The sequence below is a fragment of the Nansenia antarctica genome, assembly GCF_963989245.1.
Source record: "Nansenia antarctica genome assembly, chromosome: 5".
NCBI lineage: Eukaryota > Metazoa > Chordata > Actinopteri > Argentiniformes > Microstomatidae > Nansenia > Nansenia antarctica.
Genome location: NC_137690.1, coordinates 36,121,635 through 36,143,430, shown reverse-complemented (window position 1 = coordinate 36,143,430; position 21,796 = coordinate 36,121,635). Strand labels below are relative to the sequence as shown.

General features: G+C 42.7%; 2 protein-coding genes across 2 annotated transcripts in view; both read left to right on the top strand.

Annotated features, from left to right (window-relative positions):
- kiss1rb (KISS1 receptor b) overlaps nt 1-21,796 on the top strand; it is a gene marked incomplete at both ends in the record, with an annotated part of 203,944 nt that overhangs the window by 140,188 nt on the left and 41,960 nt on the right. The gene's annotated exons all lie outside the window — the stretch shown is intronic.
- Nucleotides 288-21,080, top strand: isca1 (iron-sulfur cluster assembly 1). Its single transcript, XM_080532569.1, has 4 exons — nt 288-421; nt 17,761-17,814; nt 17,996-18,101; nt 18,550-21,080. Exons 1-4 carry the CDS (start codon nt 341-343, stop codon nt 18,696-18,698), a joined length of 390 nt encoding a protein of 129 aa, XP_080388695.1. The 5' UTR covers nt 288-340; the 3' UTR covers nt 18,699-21,080.

The following is a 21,796-nucleotide window of genomic DNA, read 5'->3' as shown; positions in this document are numbered from 1 at the left end:
AGGCTAATTTACGAGAACTGACATGATTACAGTGGTGTTTGAAGGCGAATTATCAAAACTGAGTCTGAATTAGCTGAATTAGCTAATTCAGCCTCAGTTTTGATAATAGTCTGTAGCTCTAATCGCGCTTTGTGGAACAGCCCCCTGGTCATGATTGATATACTGTATACTTGATCCCTATTTACCATGTTTAAATGCTAAATATAGTGAACTTAGGCGCTCTTATTTTGAAGAAATACTCTTTTGAATACATTGACCGGAAGTTGGGTGGAGTTCCACTCCTGCTGCTCAGAGAACACACGTCACTAATGTTTAGAGAGTCTTCTGGAGACGACTAAACATGTCTGCCTCCATGGTAAGAGCGACCGTGAAAGCGGTCAGTAAACGGAGGCTATTGGCTACAAGAGCGGCGCTAACACTGGTAAGTGACATTGTTATCGTGATAAATATAACGTTGTGACATGTTACGGTTAATGTCTCAAGGTAGGCCAGGCTGTCAGAGAGGAACCACAGCTACCTAGCTAGCTAGCACGAACTCTACATACATGTAAATCTCACTGACAACGACATTGAGATCCCCTTCGATAGCTAAATTAAATGTATTCCGAATTAACAGCATAGCTAAATCGGCTGGGCATTTGGCTTGACATTTGGCTTGTCAACTGCTGTCTTGGTGTGCTACGATGGTCATGTCATGACCGCTGCCCTGTAGCTAACTAGCTACATGTGTTGTGCTAGCAGCTATTCTAGCACCGTTGGAAGATAATGACTTATGTTTTGGTGTGATAAAGAAGTACGCCTAGAACCTATAGCTAGAAGAAGTGGGTCACGTCGTTATCTGGAGATGAAAAAACTAAAACTAGCTACATTGCTAAGACAAAGTTTACTGTAGTAAAACGCAGTTGCTGTTTTAGCTGCAGCGATGGCCACCCGGGGGTCGTTCCACTAACGTTGATTAGTATATCGGCGATTAAAATAAATCCTGCGATCAGGCAACTCGGGATTGGAATTCAAGCCTCAGGTGAATCCTCGAACGAGGATCAGGCTTGTGTCATGAGTGTTCCCAGAACACCGGCTTAGAAATCCTCGATATGGGCGCGTGCACGCAGACATAAAGAGCCCCGAAGAGTCAAACTGTCGAAATGAAGATTGATCTTTATAAATAAGATGTAAAATAGTGTAATACTGCCGCAATTAACAAGGCGAGGGAAATGGTTTGGCAAGAAATTGCTGACCGATTAAATGCGTAGGTCATACTAGCCCTAGTTATTGTTATATGTTCATATTTTAATAAATGAATATTTACTACTGTGGTGATAACAGCAGCAGGCTTAAACCAACATATCGTCAAGATGGCCTAGTGGTATTAACCGCTGCCGTGGTATTTATTCGTCTTTTTAAGACGGTGGTTCAAATCCCTCTTCAGACACACTTTTTATTGCATTTCGTTGTCTGAATCTAATCTAAAATCTCATCTAAAATATAGTAATAGTAAGTATATAGGCTATAAAATGATGGTGCAGGCTAATTTACAAGAACTGACACGATTACAATGGTGTTTGAAGCCTTTCTGAGTAAATTATGTTCTTCAACTGGACACTGGATTTGGCATAGATTATTTTTTCTTATGATTACTGATGGATAGATGATTCACTTAGACAGATAGCTATATATATATATATATATATATATATATATAGTAAATCGATTTGCATGAAGGCTTTGGTTAAATGTAAAAAAAAAAGTTAAGTTAAATCATGTCTCGAACCCACAGCCTTCGGAACTCTAGTTGGCTGCCTTAACCCCTGCGCCAACCACACCGCTGTAATGACAGAAATGCAAGTTGATTCACGTACCTATTTTATTTTATTTTTTACACTTTTTAATTTATTTATCTATCTATCACACTTTCAAAATATCAAGTTATCTATCACACAATCAAACTATCCATCTATCGATCGGTCATACTTTCAAAATATCAAATTATCTATCTATCACACAGTCAATCTATCTATCTATCTCGTAAAAAGTGGGAACTAATATTTCCTAAAAGACAATTGACAGAACTGTCGTTCGGGATATAGTTTCCGCCTGTGAGACAATTTTGACGCACATATTACCTAAACCAACCTCTTAGCCTGCTCGCGACCAGAATAACTCGGGAGGATAGGTTGCATAGCAACAAAACAGCGAATTATTTGAGCCACATTGATGGAACCGAACACAAGATAAAATTATCGCCGATTAGAACATTATCGCCGATTAGAAGATAATCTCGCTTAGTGGAACGGCCCCCCGGTGGCCACATGTTGAACCAAGTAGCGGACGTGGATACTATGTATCCACCTCCACCCCAAACCCCCCCCTCACCCCCCTACTGTAACTTCCTCAGTTGGGCAGCTAGGAGTCTCATCACATGTTCGTTGCGCAGAACTTGAAATGTTGAGAATGCTTGAAATGCCTTTCTGTTGGGATTTGCCATCATTTCATTCATTGTCGTCTTGCAGTCAGTATGGATGAATATGAATTAGGGATGGTTCACTGACTATATAGGCAACTATGGGTGTGTTAGAAGTAGGGATGCACCGAACATTCGGCCACCGAATGTATTCGGCCGAATATCGCAAAATAAAGCACATTCGGTATTCGGCCGAATGTGTGAAAACACTGAATGTTTACCACCGAATAGTGGGCGTGTTTTGATGATACTTGCCAGGGCCATATTCCACTAAAGGTGGCTTAATATAGCGGCGCTATAAATAAATGCGGCGCTCAGGGAACTCGAGATTGGTATTCAAGCCTCAGGTGATTCCTCGAATGAGGATCAGCCTTGTGTCATCAGTGTTCACAGAAGACAGGCTTACAAATCTTCGATATGGGCGCTTGCACGCAGACATACGCAGCCCAGAAGAGTCGATCTGTCGAAATGAAGATACTCCACTCTGCAGGGGTACTACATTTGCGCAGCATTCCGAATTATTGATTTTTATGAAGACGGAAAAATAAGATGTAAAATAGTGCAATACTGCCGCAATTAACAAGGCGAGGGAAATGGTTTGGCAAGAAATTGCTGACCGATTAAATGCGTAGGTCATACTAGCCCCAGTTATTGTTATATGTTCATATTTTAATAAATGAATATTTACTACTGTGGTGATATCAGCAGCAGGCTACAAACCGTCATATCGCCACAATGGCCTAGTGGTATCGACCGCTGCCATAGGATTTATTCGTCATTTTATATCGGTGGTTCAAATCCCTCTTCAGGCGCACTTTTTACTGCATTTCGTTGTCTGAATCTAATCTAAAATCTCATCTAAAAAAGTATGTAGGCTATAAAATTATGGTGCAGGCTAATTTACAAGAACTGACACGATTACAATGGTGTTTGAAACCTTTGCATGAAATCTTCGGTTAAATGTAAAAAATAAATAAAATGATTGACTTAGTCAAGTCTCGAACTCGCAACCTTTGGAACTCGAGTCCGCAGCCTTAACCACTACGCCAGCCAGACCGCTGTGATGACGGCAATGCAAGTTGAGACAATTACTTCTTTTTTTTTTTACACGATCTATCTATCACACTTTCAAAATATCAAGTTATCTATCACACAATCAAACTATCTATCGATCGATCACACTTTCAAAATATCAAATTATCTATCTATCACACAGTCAAACTATCTAATCAAACTATCTAATCTATCTATCTCGTGTGAAGTGGGAACTAATATTTCCTAAAAGACACATGAGGAACTTTCGTTCAGGGTTTAGTTTCCGCCTGTGAGCCTTTTTTGACGCACGGATGACTATAGCCTGTGTTTTAGCCTGGTCGGGACTAGGGATGCTCCGATCTGGATTTTTGGGGCCGATACCGATCACCGATTTTTTTCCTCAAGATCAACCGATACCGATACCGATTTTTAAAAAAATACATAACTGTAGGCCTACTGACTGGATAGCCTACATATTTTTTGCTTTTTAGACAAAAGTTTTGATCCATTAGGCACCAAGCAAACGCAGACCCATTTTTATGGCATAGTAAAAGTCTGGCCTATCACCCAGTTAGGGCCTGAAGCCCAAGTCAGTCGATATGGCTGTATAAAAGACATCATAAACGTGGCCTTCATGGTTTACATACTGTTACGTCCTCCTATGTTTTCTGTTCAGTTATCTGTCTTCCCCAGGGGGGAAAAAAAAAAAAAAAGAAAAAGATCGGTTTTTGCGATCGGCCATTTTTACCGATCACCGATCGAGTCATTTGGAGTGAAATCGGCCGATTTAAATCGGTGGCCGATAAATCGGAGCATCCCTAGTCGGGACCAGGCTAATTATATCTGACTCAGAAGGAGCTCAACCAAGCAGCGAATTATTTGAGCCACATTGATGGCACCGAACGCAAGCTAACATTTTCGAGGCTTAGAACTTTATCGAGGCTTAGAACTTTATCGAGCTTTGTGGAATAGGGCCCAGGTCATTCTTAGGGAAGAACTGACGATGAGTGAAGGGAAGTCCAGGGTAGATGTAGACAGAGGGTTGATTGGGAGTGGAGACAGAGGGTTGATTGGGAGTGGAGACAGGTGTGCAGGTTTGGCTGAAGATCTAATTAGCGGGGACAAGCCTCAGCTGCGGCGGAGAGCACGCTGTGCTCGAGCTGTGGGGGCGGGGGAGGGTGTGTGAAGGCCCAGCCGTAACACTATGGGCCGGTTTCACAGACAAGGCTTAAGCCTAATCCTAGACTAAAAAACATCTTCAATGGAGATTTTACATTGAAAGTGTGATTTAGTCCAGGACTAGGCTTAAGCCTTGTCTCTGAAACCGGCCCTATGTCATTGAACCATACGGACATCAATACTTAAGCCACAGAATTATCAAAATCCTGTAGCATCTCTTTAAAGAGAGTTCACCTAATTAGTTAACTTGCAATCTTCCAAAGTATTTTGTAATAATATAATATTATCATGGCACATCATTCTTGTTAACACAAGTCATGAATAAAGCTTCGGCCTACATTGATGAAAGATTTTCTTTCAGCAGCTATTCAGGGAAAACAAAAACATTTAATTTGACTGATTTATTTTATTTATTGTGCTTTGTTGGTATAGACTGATGTCTGCTGGAATGTTCAATAAAAGTTATTTTTTTTCAATCTCAATTTCTTTCTTTGAGAAGCATGAATAAAAAGCAAAATGTATTTAGTTTATGCAATGATAAAATTAAAAACTGCCGATACACATTCGGTATTCGGCCAAGTGTTTCCTTAAATTCGGCTTCGGCCTCGGCCAAGAATTTTCATTTCGGTGCATCCCTAGTTAGAAGTTGTACAATTAACATTTACATTTTTGCCATTTAGCTAGCAGCCTTTGTCAAGTAATTGAATCATCTATCTATCCGTTATAGCAAGAAGGTAATCTATGCTAGGGCCAGGGGCTGTTGGCAGTCATGATGCTAGAAGAAGGAAGAATTAAGAGAATTGTATTTATTTATTTACAGTAGAGAAACTGTATGCTATGCCACATGCCCACATTGATGTCATTTTGCTGGGCAAAGAAGGTGAATGAAAGCATTTTGAAAGGTCCTATGCAGTTTGCGTTTCTGCACACAGTATTCTCTCTCTCTCTCTCTCTCTCTCTCTCTCGCTCTCGACACACACACACACACACACACACACACACAGATGTTGACATGGGTTTAAGGGATTAGGTCCTCAGCAGATGGTGTTAACTCTCACTTCAGACTGGCAGATTCATCCTGTGCTACTTTAGCGTACCTGGCCAAGGTGGTAAGCCAGTTCTTATCCCAGGTGCACTATGTACCTCAGTGTTTCCCCTAGGTTTGCTGCCTTGGGGGGGTGGCATGGACCGTGGCATGGACCCCCCCCCCCCCCCAAGGGGTAAGACCCTGCGACATACCAGCGTCATGTCCAGGGGGTGTACTTGTACATTAAGCCGCCTCACGCTACGGAAACAGGAGATAGGCTCCTGCCCTATGGGCCATTAGGCTCGAGAACCATCGGTTCTCAAGGCTACTTACTTATGTGGTCTTGACTACCTGTCCACTTTCTCACCTGGTTCTTGCTCTCTCTCTCTCTGGTGTGAGGACACCATCCTGCTCTCTCCTTCTCTCCCTCTCTATCCTCCTCTCTCCCTCTTTTGCTGTCAACCAAAAGGCAAACATAACAACCAGAGTATTTATAATCTAATAAGAGGTATAAATTGATCCATATAAATGTATAACATAATTATAATTGAATTTTGGATTGCTGTGGGCAATGCAGTCAGATAAAGTCATTTTGACATTACTCTCTCACCTGAAAAAAAATCATGTCCAACTATAAAAAACAGACATTTCCAATGCTTCAATCCACTGTCCATGTACTGTAAATATGCCATTATGGTATTACCATAAAGCCCAATTCTAGCAGAATAAAAAAGATTGTATGTCTATTTTAAGTAAAATAATAAAGTGCATCCAGTTAGCTCTTTAGCTGGCAAGTGTGCAGCAGACTAGCTTATCTCAACACCTCTGAGCTAGCTAGCTAGCTTGCTAGTTCTTTGACTATTTACACCATGGAATTATAGTCACACACTTTCTAGTAACAATAATAACAACCAATTTTAACCAACGTTCTCTGTCAGAACACTCAGCAATTATATTTGCTAACGTTTCAACTTGCTTACTTTCCTTCTGCAGACATCTCACCCTGCAAAAACTCTTGCGTCGCGCTCACACACTCGCGCACACTCGCGCTCAATCTTGGATTATTCCTCAGCGCGGCACAGTGCGAAACGAAGTGTGAGATAGGTCTAGCTATGCGATACTACTGGCGGACTAATGTTACCAACGAGCCCATGGGCTTGCCACTCGCCAGATTCGGGTTGGGTGCGTTTAAAAAACGCTGATATTTTAGCCTGCTTGTCAGATGTTTGGTGTTTTCGTCCGTAATAATTCCTCTGTCTTGGGGGGGCGGGTGGTTCTGTTGGGGGGGCGGCCCGCCCCCCTAAGTTAATGGTAGGGGAGACACTGTACTAGGGCTGGGACGACGCGTCGACGTAATCGACTACGTCAATACGTCGACTTGCGTAATGTGCGTCGGTGCGTCGCAAATAAACAACATGGCTGCGACCAGTGGAAACATGGAGGAGGCTACTAGCTAATGTTACACAAGCAATGTAGCTCACCACAGTTTGTATGTCTTGTCTTCTGGTGTTAGTAACGTTAGCTATGTAGCTGGCTAGCTACGGTAGCCTATTGTCATTGTGGTGATCGCACCTACTTTATCTAGCTCGTAGCTCGCATGCTACGTTAGCATCAATTTAGCTAATCATAACATAGCAGCATTTCTAACTGCAATAGCGGCACTGCGCCGACGTGGTGGCGGGGGCGCTGTTTTGCAAATAAGTTAGCTTTAGTTTTTGCTAGTGAAATAATTGATAGTATGTTCAGTGTTTCCTCCAGGAATTTTTTCAATGGTGGCGGATGGCCGTGACCGCGCGCGCAGCGCGAGCGATTTTTTTCGCGTGCACGCGCATGAAACGCGCACGCGCGCTCAAAACAGCGATTTTTTTGTTTGTTTTATTTACTTTTTTTTCTAATCACAGCCAAAACTAGAGGATGGCCCAAAAAAATAAAATATGAATATACAGAATATAAACTTGTGACTGACAGTCACATACACACACACAAAGATCATCAGCTATAATATAATACGAAGTAGGCCTACATGAGCACAAACGCGGCTAATGTTACTGATTAACTGTTTACTGTAGTGCCGAGAGACGGGAGTCGTCGGCGGCGTATCAAATGACAAAGCTAAACGTTTAATGAAGGACATGAACGATTGTCAACAACACACTCAAGCAGTAGATAGAACAGTCTAAACAACTTGGGTACTACGGACGGAACAATAGTCTCAACCTATAGTTCCGTGCGTGAATTATGTCAACCCACCACATTACAGAAGTAAAATCACAGTCAGATGGAGCATTCGGTAAACAGCTGAGTATCAGCTGAGTTAAAGAAAACAAACTCTTACCTTTGATGAGACCCACATGAGCCCTGTTTTCCCGTACTGCTCCCGTGTGTCTCTTATTGTCCAAATGTTCCCTGAATTTTAACTGCATGTTTTTCCAGCATGTAATTCCGTTGTCAATAAAAAAATCGTCTCCCCTTCTTTTCCCCTTGACAATACTGTGTCGTTGCTAAAGTGACGGCACATAAGAATCGTTTTTTGACTTGCTAATGTCTGCTAACGTAGCACTTGAAACTGGCGCCGTTCTCTGGACTGCAGCTGCTCCCGCGTTAGCATTAGCATCCATCTTTTCTTCTCCCTTCTCACCGTCACGAGCTCAAATGACACTTGTCGGCCGATCTAACTCTTAACACTCACTTACAGGACTTCTGACACCATGTCGTGTTATTCTATTAAACATACACGTGAGTCCTTCTGTATTTCAATGTAAGTGTCTTTATTTTAACTCGCTCTGTAAGCTCTACAATACCGGTCTCTTGTTGTCTCGTCGTAACCTGCCCACCTGACCTGGGGGGTATTCCATCAACGTCGCTAAAGGAAAATCCTGGCTTATTTTTGATAACTCTCGCGAGACCTATCAGAATATGCCTGGATATTTTTAAGAACTCTCGCGAGATTTATCAGACTAAACCTGGATTTTCCCTTTAGCGATGTTGATGGAATACCCCCCTGATGTCACTACGGTGGCCTGTACACAATAACAATAATACCACAGTTCACATTTAGACCAATCAGGAGCCCTTGTGTCACGTCGTCAACTGAATGTCATTAATCTGATTTTGGATCAGCGGTTAGAGAGAGATGGGCGTGGATTTAGGTGCACTTTTAGTCAACATCCATTATAGCGCTGATCTAGGATCAGATATATTTTAATCAGCTAAAATGTTCAGATGTCTTTTTCTTTTTTTTTTGAGATTTTTTTTTTTTTTTTTTTTTGGTGGACTGAATCAATTCGTGGCGGAGGAAATTCATTCGTGGCGGCCCGCCACCAATAAATGCATGTAGAGGAAACACTGATGTTGACTGCTCAAGGAGAATACATATTTGAAAGTACAGAATGCCTGAGAGCCTTATATTGCATTATATTATATTATATTTTGAATGGTCATCTGGTGCCTGAATATTGTCTTTTCCTTTACATAAATAATGACATTTCCACCATAAATTGATGCAGAAAGGGCACAAATTGGTGCATATCAATTCACCAGAATGCAAGAAATTAAGTGTTTGATGTTTAAGGACCCCCAGACAGCCCTGCTTCATGGGCCCCCCTGATGTCAAACACCACTGGTACCACCTCCGCCTCATTTTGAGCCAGGAAAAACCCTGATGGCCATGTTGGCATTCAAGTTGGCTAGTGATGCTCCGATCTGATCGGCGCCGATCGGTATCGGCCGATATGGCCTTGATCGGTTTTGATCGGAGTTCTCAAAACGGCCGATCAAACACGACCGATCAGTTTACAAAATGGCGTCGCCAGTCTGGAAATATTACACAGTGTCGGAAAGAGACAACTAATATGCCGTTTGTAATGTCTGCTCAAAAGAAATACCTCGCGGAGGGACGCACGCAAGGTCTTTCAATACCACGAATATCATACGGCATTTGCTGCGTTCGTCGATTCGCTCAGAGAGCGCCGAAGCGCACACTGGGCTCGACGTCATAAAGGGACCGAGTGCTTTGATTGGACGAGAGGCGTTCCACGAGTGCTGGTCAGAGTTCCAGCGCGACTTCACGAGCGTAGTGTAGGTAGTGGTTCGTCGATTCGCTCAGAGAGCGCCGAAGCGCACACTGGGCTCGATGTCATAAAGGGACCGAGTGCTTTGATTGGACGAGAGGCGTTCCACGAGTGCTGGTCAGAGTTCCAGCGCGACTTCACGAGCGTAGTGTAGGTAGTGTTCAGCGACGTCATGTGACCCCGCGAGCAGGAAGTCACTTGGCCCATAGCAACAACTATTAGCGCGTGAGTTTTAGGTCTTCCTCTGTGCACCTTGCACAAGTGTAGATAGCGAGCGACTTTTCAGCATAGCAGGACATATTTTAGATGATAAGAGGAACAGGCTGAGTGCCAAAAACGCTGAGATGCTTGTATTTCTCAAGGCTAATCTGCCAGTGATGCTGCTTAATCAGAAGTAAGGTTTGAGTCTGAAATCTCCTTTGGTGCAATGTTTTGTTTTTTTGTTTTATTGATTATTGCTGACTTGCTGTCTTATCTCCTCCCAAATATGACTTGAAACTGACTGACTTGAAACAGTATTTTATATTTGGCTATAGCCTGTTTATGTTGCAGTTTAGTTTGGGTATGTTTATTGTTCCTCAGGAAAGCTACAGTATAAGCAAGTTCTCTAAGAGCCCCTAGTTCCTCTCATTCGAGTGGAATGTTGCACATTTGATGTGACAGTGTACATTTTATTTATTATGATTTTTATTTTCACATTTTATTTGTTTTTCCTGAAGTAAGCTACAGGTGGTTGTGAATTCAATAAAACAGATGGTCGTCAATTCATGATACTTTCTCATCTCCTAATTTCATTTGAATACTTAATATACAATGTCAATGGTGTTAAGAATAATTAAAAACATAAATAATGCTACACAATAAATAGAATGCTTCAATTGCCATTTTCGACGCTGTGATCGGTGATATCGGATCGGCAGATCACTGATTCCAGTGATCGGTGATCGGTGATCGGCACCAAAAACCCTGATCGGAGCATCTCTAAAGTTGGCTAAACATAGCAGTGAGTCTGCCCTGTGTCTGGGGCTGTTTGACAGAGGCAGTTACAGTAGTAGTAGTAGTAGCAGGTCGCCGAATTAAAGGTGTCTGTGTTTAATTGCAGGCCCACAGACAGCCCCCATACATCAGCTGATCATTTAAAGGGGCGGCTGTCTGAGTAATGTGCACGTCACTCGCTGCTTTGTTTTATAAGAGCAGCAGCTATTACCCAGAGTGCTTTATAAAGACACTGTTAAACAGAGAGAGACAATACAGCCATTATTTTGGGGGAAATTAAGTGATACATTAATCGAACAGCAAAAAAATAATCGTTAGACTAAACGTAAAATTAGTCGTTAAAGTAATCGACTAACCGGGAAAAATAATCGCTAGATTAATCGTTAGAAAAATAGTCGTTAGGGACAGCCCTACACTGTACCTCACTGCTCAACACACTGGCATGGCTGCCCACCATGTACCCAGGCCTTATCAGTTAGACCTGTTTAGGGTGTGGGCAGAGATGCCATCTGGCACACAGGAAAAGTCTCCTCTCTCAGAGGCTGAACAGTGCCATTGTTCTCTGAGCTGCCTGCCAGGACAACATAATGAACCCGCTGTAGTTTCATTGGGCTAAATCTTTTTTTTTTATAGTTTAAAGTTGCAAAGTGTGAGGCCACAAAGTGAACAGTGACTTTCCCTTCAGAAGTAGCAGGACACAAGTCTCTGTATTGACAGAATTTGTGGGAGTTTCAACCCTAGAGGGAGCCAGGGCCAGACACAGATAATCATTCTTCTTACCTAGTAACAAACATTTCTAAGGGAGGTGAAAGTAGCTTCAGGTGATTTTGCTCCAGTTGTATTAAAGAAGACCTTTTATGCTCTTTTTCCACACGTTAATGTAGGTCTCTGCAGTCCCCAAAACATGTAGGCCTAATTGACGTTTTTTGCAAAAAAATACCACTCCGATTTTAAAGTAAAGGCATTCTAGCATGCCTCTCCTTCGGTCATTTCCTCATGGGGCTGTTTCAAGGGTCAGGAAATCATCAGCGCTTTTCTGCGGATTCGCTCTCATGCAGCACGGCGAAAAAACACACAGTTCCCAAATATCCCAGTGTTCCCCACAAAATAAGGAACTCAAAACCATTTGAATGGTAACCAGTGTTTCCCCTAGGTTTGCTGCCTTGGGGGGTGGCATGGACTGTGGCATGGACCCCCCCCCCCCCCCCCAGGGGGTAAGACCCTGCGACATACCAGCGTCATGTCCAGGGGGTGTACTTGTACATTAAGCCACCTCACGCTACGGAAACAGGAGATAGGCTCCTGCCCTACCGGCCATTGGGCTCGAGAACCATCGGTTCTCACGGCTACTTACCGTATTTTCCGGACTATAAGTCACTCTGGAGTATAAGTCGCACCAGTAAAAAAATGCGTCATGAAGAAAAAAACACATCGCACTGGACTATAAGTCGCATTTATTTAGAAATGTATTTCACAAAATCCAAGACCAAGAACAGACATTTAATCTGGAAAAGCAAGTTATTCAACTACACAATAGCACACAGAACAACAGGCTGAATAGGTTTCCGGTATGTTAACGTAACACAGTGGTTCTCAACCTTTTTTGGGCCAGCGCCCCCCTGTCCATTATCCAGGTCTCTTACCGCCCCCCATCAAAAAAAAATGGCTTTTTTTCTTCCCTGATTATTAATGTTGACTAATATTCTGTGTTATATCATTTAAAAAGCATGTCACTGAATGCCAAATAATGGATTTGATTTAACTGGGCAGTTGGAATATCATTATCATTAGTTACCAGAGAGCAGAAAAGCCATGTGAATGTGAATAAAAATGCTGTTTATGAGTGTTAAACAAACTCAGACAACATCAGAGAATACAAACAGACTGTTTTATGATGCTAATATTTATAATTTTTTTATTATTAGACTTTGTTAACACAGTTCCAAAGTTCAGAGCACTGCGCTCTGGGACCGCTCAGAGATGGGTGCTCTGACTGAAAAGACGGTTTGCCCGAGCGAACTGACCGTTTACGAATGTACCTGTAATAACACTGCTGACAGCTGATCAATCGCAAGCAGAGTAGTGGTTTCCTATAGCAACAAAAGACGTTGACAGCTGTTCGGAGTGCTTATGTGTTCGTTTCCAGGGCATCACATGAGGAGCAACATATCACTAAAAAGCGATCGTATATTTTAGTTTGTAAACGTTAAGACGAACACATCGCAATGCTAACCTCAGAATGGCACTAGGGATAACATCCACAACAACACTTAACAGTCAGTGTTTCCTCTACATGCATTTATTCGTGGCGGGCCGCCACAATTGAATTTCCTCCGCCACCATTCAGATTTCTCAAAAAAATAAAAAAAATCACAGCGCTAGACACACCCACAAGCGCGAAGCGACGCGCTTGCAAAACTGTTTTGTGATTGGTCGAATACATCTAGGCTGCGTCTAGTCTACAAGCTACTTCAAATGTTACAATCCATTACAGATTGATTAGCAACACTGCATCAGCACGACGGTGGGTTATTGCATTCTATGGTTCGTGTTCTTATACCAGTGCTCAGTATACAAGTATTTTAAATGAACATTCGTAATGTAGTCTGATGTTCATGGTCAACTAAATCAGGCTATTTTGTGAAACAATTATGTTTCCACTACCTTAGAACTACTTAAAGTAATTGCCAGAAATGTTAGCTAGCAATGTTAGCTAGCTATGTGTTCATAAATTCCGGGTTCCATTTTCAGATGAGTTTGTTAAAGTATTTCAAACGAAAAGTACCAGAAGATGAGGAAGATGGTCAGGTAACCACACATAGTGAAAAATATGATGATAAATACGATGTAATAATATGATGAGACGGTATGATATGGCACGTGTGTGGTGGTCTTGCGGCCTGTCTCGTTCCAGCGAGTCAACTTGTATACATTGTGCGCTCTGCGCTGCGGGCTAACGATCTTGTAACTTCGCGAACAATAGCAGCATTTAAAATGTTTTTAAAAAAAGTTTAGTTTATGTTCAACTGGAAAAGGTAGTGAGCACAGAATTTCGTGTTTTGAATCTGCTAAAATTGCCTTTTAAAAAAGCCTGGAGCAGGAGAGAAGAGTGGAGCAGCAGAGAAAAGAGTAGCAGGAGAGAAGGGTGGAGGAGAGAAGAGTTGTTGACAACGGAATTACATGCGGAATTACATGCTGGAAAAACATGCAGACACAGACAATAAGAGACACACGGGAGAAGTACGGGAAAACATTTTATTTTTTTTGGCCATCCTCGAGTTTTGGCTGAAATTACGTCGTTGTTTTGAGCGCGCGTGCGCGTGCTGTCTGCGCTACCCGCCACCATTGTAAAAATTCCTGGAGGAAACACTGACAGTAATACATTTATGTAATATACTGTGATGAACCTGCGAGGGGAAGGGACATTCGTAGCTGATTTCTCCAGGTTAGATTATTGGTAAGCGACAGAGAACTTTCCGGACTGGTTTATTACAATACGATCGCTTTTTTGAGATAGGTTGTTCCTGCTGTGATGTTCTGGTATGGTGGTATGGTATTAGCACTCATTTTAACTAGATTAAATAAGCTGTATTGAAAGGAAGCGAACGAAGCGAACGCATAAGCGCTGAGGGTAGTGTGTATACGCGGGGAGGGAGTATTTGGCACGACAGGCTTACGTCACCGGCGGGGACATGGACTGAGTATCAAAACTAACATAAGAAATATTCTCTCTCGCTTATAGCCAACAATTACAATGAGCCTACAAACTGAAACACATGTCACTCAAGCATAGCCTACAAGGAAAACACTCATAGAAATTAAACAAGACCGTAAATTAAACAACACCTTATCGCTGTTAGATGAGCAACACAAATTAAATAGCCTATTCCTCATAAATCTTCGCCAACTGGCTAAATCCAAAGACAATCAACTATTTACAGTTATATAGCCTATTCCACTCCTATCCGTGTTCATTTGCGGGTGCTATGCAAGAAAAGGATGGCAAGGGTTGAAACATGACATTACAGATGGGATGAACCGGGGTTCTTTCTATCGTAGACTAGCATAGTATTGCAATTTCTGCACTGCACATGAACTGTCAAGATTCTTCTACAATGCAGCTTACCCAGACACATTGGAAACTATCAAAAGCTCTGCCTTTGCTAGCTGAATTTTTAGCTTCATCTTCTTGTTGACACTCTCACTTTAAAAAAAATGTGGGCGCTGCGCTACGTGTGTCTGCATCACAGAGCCCGGCCAAGTTCAGAACACTGCGCTCTGGGAGCGCTCTGACTGAAAAGACGGTTTGTCCGAGCGAAATGACCGTTCGTGCATTTACGAACGTACCCGTAATAACACTGCTGACAGCTGTTTTTCATGAGAAAAATACTTAATGCGCGAACGCCCCCCAAGAACACCTCAACGCCCCCCTTTTTTAAATATCTGTTCCAGCGCCCCCCGATGTTGACTGAACGCCCCCGTTGAGAAACGATGACGTAACACATTAACAGTTATTCAGCTACACAATAGCATAAAGAACATACCTGGGAGGCTGAATAGGCTAAATTAACATAACAAGCCAGCTAGTCCAACAAGCAAGTTACCAGTAAACAAGTTCACCAAGCTCCCGTTAATGTAATTCTTCAGTGGTACAGGAGCAGCATATAGTTGTCACAAGCCCAGAGCTCCCTGTAAAACTATGAAAAAAAGTGTGACTTATAGTCCGGAAAATACGGTACTTATGTGGTCTTGACTACCTGTCCACTTTCTCACCTTATTCTTGCTGTCTCTCTCTCTGGTGTGCCGACACCATCCTGCTCTCTCTCCTTCTCTCCCTCTCTATCCTCCTCTCTCCCTCTTTTGCTGTCAACCAAAAGGCAAACATAACAACCAGAGTATTTATAATCTAATAAGAGGTATACATTTATCCATATCAATTTATAACATAATTGATATTGGATTGCTGTGGGCAATGCAGTCAGATGTCATGTTGACTTTACTCTCTCACCTGAAAAAAAATCGTATATCCATCTATAAAAAACAGACATTTCCAATGCTTCAATCCACTGTCCATGTACTGTAAATATGCTGTTATAAAGCCCAATTCTAGCAGAAAAAGAAAGATTGTCTACTTTAAGTAAAATAATAAAGTCCATCCAGTTAGCTCTTTAGCTGGCAAGTGTGCAAGCAGACTTGCTCATCTAATCACCTCTGAGCTAGCTAGCTAGCGTGCTAGTTCTTTGACACTATTCACACCATCGAACTCTAAATCAGACACTTTCTAGTCACAATAATAACGACCAATTTGATGCAACTTGCTCTGTTAGAACACTCGACAAGTATATTTGCTAACGTTTCAACTTGCTTACTTTCATCTGCAGACATCTCACCCGGCAAAATCTCTCGTGTCGCGTGCACACACTCACGCAAAATCTTTTATTATTCTCCAGTGCTGGCACAGCGCGAAGCGAAGTGTGGAGATAGGTCTGGCTATGTGAGACTACTGGCGAACTGTTTGCGTGTCGGTAACACGTAGCGTGGTTCTAGTACATCTAGTTCTTTAAAAAACTTGATATTTTTGCCTGCTTGTTGTTTGGGGTCTACGTCCGTAATAATTCCTCTTTCTTGGGGAGGCGGGGGGTTCCGTTGGGGGGGTGTCCTGGCTCCCCAAGGCAATTGTAGGGAAAACACTGGTAATGATCGGACCCTGGGCGGATACACACAGGTTGGGAAATCATCAGCAGTTTTCTGCGGATTCGCTGAGTGGCAGTGTGGCGAAAAAAACACATGGTTCCCGGGGAAATAGAATTAAAAAACAAATGTCCCCGTATTCCCCACAAAACAAGGAATCCCCAAAAATGTAATGGCTAATCTAAATGGCTTGTTGAATCACATGTTTTCTGAAATAAGCAGCCCACAAAAAAACTGACAGAAAAAGTGAGTTTTATGGGACCTTTAACTAGGGGTGTAACGGATCACCTAACTCACGGATCGGATCGTGTCACGGTTTTTGAGTCACGGATCGGATACTTTTTTCGGATCAACACAAAACATTTTAGTTTTTATAAAAACTGCTTTTTCCTTGAATTCTGTAAAAACACCACTTTTACTATGTGACAAAAACCAACAACATTCAAGATGTCAAAACTGGTAATATATATATATATATATATATATATATATATATATATATATATAATATATATATAACATATTCTACACTCAAACATTACATAATTATACTGAAATACACTCAATTTAAATGATAGGAGAGAGGGAGGAGGCGCCTGGTTGCAGCAGTGAATCACTGGGCTCTTTAAAGCAGATGAATAAACATGTTTTATGCCACTTTTAACTAAATAATAAAGTAAACCCTTATTTTGAACATGGTATGAAAAAAATGCCTACATTATCAGAAGTTGTCTACCTTTTTCGTGCCTCCCGTCATAGTTGACAGAGAAGCCAAAGTGCTCACATACATGGGATTTAAATGACGAGGGAGGCATTTCGAGTTCTTCTCCGCCGAACAACGTAACATGATACACCTGGGCCGCGTTCGTAAATTCGCTTTGAGAGCGCCGGAGCGCACACTGGGTCCGACGTCATAAAGGGACCAAGTAATTTGATTGGACAAGAGGCGTTCCTTGAACGCTGATCAGATTCCAGAGCGGATTTACGAACGCAGCCTTGTTGTTGTGGATTCCCAGCTTCACGTGTGAGCAAACAACGGATTCTTTTTCTTATCAACCTATCATTGCGCTTTAGAGTAAATCAAAGCCCGCAACTGTCGCGTCTATCTTTTCATGGCAACTCTACATTGTGATTTACAAGAGATATTAAGTAATATTATTACTTGTTAACATTTTGCAATTGATCCGCGGTACACATGCGTTCCGAACCGTGGAGGGCGATCTGAACGGATCACGGATTTTCCGTGATCCGTTACACCCCTACCTTTAACCATGAATCCCTTCTCTCCTACATGTCCCCCTCAGACTCCGTCGGCTGTGAACAAAATAAGGAGTCTGCTGCAGGACAAGCCTGAGTATGTGAGTAATCAAACTATCCCTTAACTTCCTACCTCTAGCCTCCATGTATGGGGCCTCTGTAATGGTGGTTCAATGAGCCAACCCTTTCAAAGGAAAAAGGGTGGCCAGAGACTCGCTTTTCCAATCGGCCGCGAAAACCCCTCGTTTCAGAGGTCTGACGCGCTCTCTGCTCTCTGCACAGATCGGCATGAAGGTGGGTGTGAGGACGCGGGGCTGTAACGGCCTCACCTACACGCTGGACTACACCAAGGAGAAGGGGAAGGCAGACGAGGAAGTTCTGCAGGACGGTGAGCGTGGCTTCCTAACGCCAAGGGGCGGCTGTGGCGCAGGAAGTAGAGCCGCCGTCTAATGATCACATGGTTGGCAGATCGGCGGTTCGAGCCCCGGCTGGCCACATGTCGAAGTGTCCTTGGGCAAGACACTGAACCCCAAATTGCTCCCAGTGAGCGGGCCAGCACCTTGTATGGCAGCTTGCCGCCATTAGTGTGTGAATGTGTGTGTGAATGGGTGAATGAGAGGCCGTTGTAAAGTGCTTTGGCGCAGCAAAAAAGGCGCTATATAAGTGCAGTCAATTTACTGTTTACCATGTCACATGAGCTTGTGCAGCAGTGGACACTCACATGTGTGAGGCGACATCCTCAACATCCTCACATGCGCTATGACCTTGTTCAGTACAAACATGCCTTTTCTACACAGTGTATATGTAATGTGTCTGTCTCTTATCCCCTCCTGTAGGTGTACGAGTGTTTATCGAGAAGAAAGCCCAGCTGACTCTGCTGGGGACAGAAATGGACTTTGTTGATTCAAAACTCTCCACTGAGTTTGTCTTCAACAACCCCAACATCAAAGGCACGTGTGGCTGTGGAGAGAGCTTCAACATCTGAGCCTATATCAATACACACACACACACACTCTTTCTCTCTCGCTCTCTCTCTCTCTCTCTCACACACACACACACACACACACACGCACTCTCTCGCCCCCCCCCCCCTCTCCCCCTTCCCGAAGGCCTGCAAATAAAGGACAGAGTGTGAGTGAAGGAGTTGGACATGTGGAATTCTCTGGGACGTAGACGCGCCTGTGCTACTGCTGTCCCCCCCCCCCCCCCCCCCCCCCCCCAGATCTGGCTGTATGTACGCTTGTGGTCTGAAGTGCTGTGCTACCCAGGGCAGGAGAGGCTTCTGCTTTTGACAGACTGTAGTGTGTATGGAGCCGCACCTCCGCTACGCGGTGGCCTCTCAGAAGGTTGTGTTGATATCCCTTCATCTTCGTCTGTATGTGACCTAAAACCCCCTCTGTCTTTCTCACTTGAGCCCATGGACTCCGGTCCGGCCACCTTTCTCCAAGCCGTGCCTAGGATTAGAGCTTCTCTATGAAATGTGAAATGCGCAGTTTTAGTGTAGCTCCCCACTGGCATAAAACATACACTCACACCTACAGCGAAGAGCTGAACTTGCTATCGGCTTTGGATGATGATGATGATGATATAGGTAAGAGTAGGAAGAGAGGTCTGGTTGGAGTTAGGGTGCAACTCATCAATCACTGTGCATTAGGGTTGGGTCACTGTGCATTAGGGTTGGGTCGGTAATACCGTAAACCGCAGTATTTGAAAATGGCGGCGGTTTCAATACCAATACAGTCATAAAACACTATCTTCTGCGCAATGTGAGCATATATAATAAACACTGTAAGAGTGTTTGTCCAGCACCACTGTCTGTGTGGTCGAAGACGCTATTGAAAGTGATGACAGAACTTTTTGTACAAAAACAAAAAAACACTGACCGCTTCTCCTCAGAAGAAGGACAGGCGATTCACAGCACTTGTCTGCTGTAACACGCTCTGCGCTTTGTCCTCAGGTGAGTGTTGGCAGTGTTTGCCATACATAGTAGAATTTGTCCCAGCATTGTCTCGTTACGAACCGAAAGTATTTTTAGCGCTGTTTTTATTTATTTACTTCAAGCGCATTTGTCAGCACTGCTCGTGGAAAGTGTTCGAGCAGGTTCACGGAAAGGCTAGGACTGTTGTCCACTTTTCACCAGCCGCTGTCACAAATTCCTTATTGGAAATTGGCAGCTCACCTCAAAGCCCTACAATGTGATCTTGGTTAAATTTGGGGAAGGTTTAACGGTATCAAAACGTGGATACCGGCCAACCCTACTGTGCATCTGAGCGGGGTGACTCCAACAAGGCTCTCTCGTCCCATTTAACAGCAAGTACAGGGTAGAGGGATCAGTAGAGGCTGGGGTCATGTAGTTAGTTGACCTGTGAGCCCAGAGACCGACGCCGAAATTAAATCTCCCCGCGTTAGCCTTAGACAGGACAGGGTTCCACGGGTCCTTGAAATCCTTGAAAGTTTGTGAATTTGAGAAAAAGAAATCAAGGTCTTCAAAGTTTTTAAAAATAGACATGGGTCATTGAAAGTGCTCTCCCTCTCTAAAAAATATATATATGTTCAAACATTTTTTACTTAGCTCGTCAACTAGTTTTCAAACTATGCTGTGTTGGGTATTTGAATTTGAGGGAATTGAGTCTCGAAAGTCCCTGAAAGGTGCTTGCATTTGATGTTTCAGAAGTTGTGGGAACCCAGGTTAGACACTGAGGATTCATAGATGATCTTAGTACTGTTCTCCCCCAGATGGTCACAGCTGTGTACAGACGTGTCTGAAGACCTGGTGAGCTACAGTGGAGTGTGTAGAGTCACCCATAGAGCCAAGGACTGCTTGGCTTGTCTTCTTCACAAGCATTATGGAATGGATTTTATTATTTTTTACATGATAGCCCAATAATTATCGATCAAATTATCAGGAAGACAATAGTGTAGGCCACGCCCCGTCATTCAGCAGGATCAAGAGATGTCATCCATGATGTCATCCTTCCACAGTATGATGTCATCCATCCACAGTATGATTTCATCCATCCACAGTATGATGTCATCCATCCACAGTATGCAGATGTTGAAGAGTTCCCCAGTATCTTTGATATTGCAGTTTGTAAATCCAATTCTTCTTTTTCTTTTGGTTTAAAATGCAGAGTATATCTATGTGTATATATTAGGAATGTAAGAATCCCTTAAACCGCAATATAACGCACAACAAAAACATTCTCCTAATATGAGGTTTATGTTGATTTTCTTTTTTTCTTTTTTCTCAATGCCAGAACCACAATAGATGTTTCTATAGGCGCTGTGCTGTTAATACTCTGATTTGTAACCAGTGCAATATGTCTCTGTACAGTTGGTGTGAATCTAGAATAAATTGTAAAACTTGTATTTTGTGACATATCCACAATGCTCTCCAATCTGTAGAAATGGGAAGGGATGTGGTTGAATTCTTTGTAAAGCAGGTCAAAATGACTTGTCTAAAGTCTTCTAGGGGAAAGTAGTTCAAGTTTATTGTCATATGTACTGGGATACAGGGGCGTGTATGATAGGATAATGTAATGTATCAATCTAAGCACTCCTCTTTGAAATTAGAAATAGAATAGAACTTAGCAACACAGTAGCACAATTCAGTAGTAATACAATATTACACAAGAATACAAAAGCAGCAGTGTCTAAGACAATAGTGTAAAAAATACATGTAGCAGCAGAGTAGCAAGTAGAAAGAAAAGTGCTTGCCCAGCTGTACGTGTGTGTTTGTGAAGTGAGAGGGGAAGGAGTTGTATCAATACAGCCAACGCATCATCAGTTCATTCTACGATGACATCAAAAAGGAGTCACATGACTTACTGGCCAGCATGTCCAGTGCTCCAGTCGACCTGTTCACCTCTGCTCCACTGAAGACTCCTCATGCAGGTAATGACCTACTTAAACCACTAGGGGACACTGTTTCAACTCTTAGACAACAAGCATAGTAACTGTTAAAGTTAATGGCACTTAAAAGGTCCAGTATGTAACGTTCAAGCTTTCTAAAAGCTTTCTAATGGTTGTAATTACAGTTTAATTGGTAGTGATCAAGGAATGAGCTCCTTGGAAATATAAATT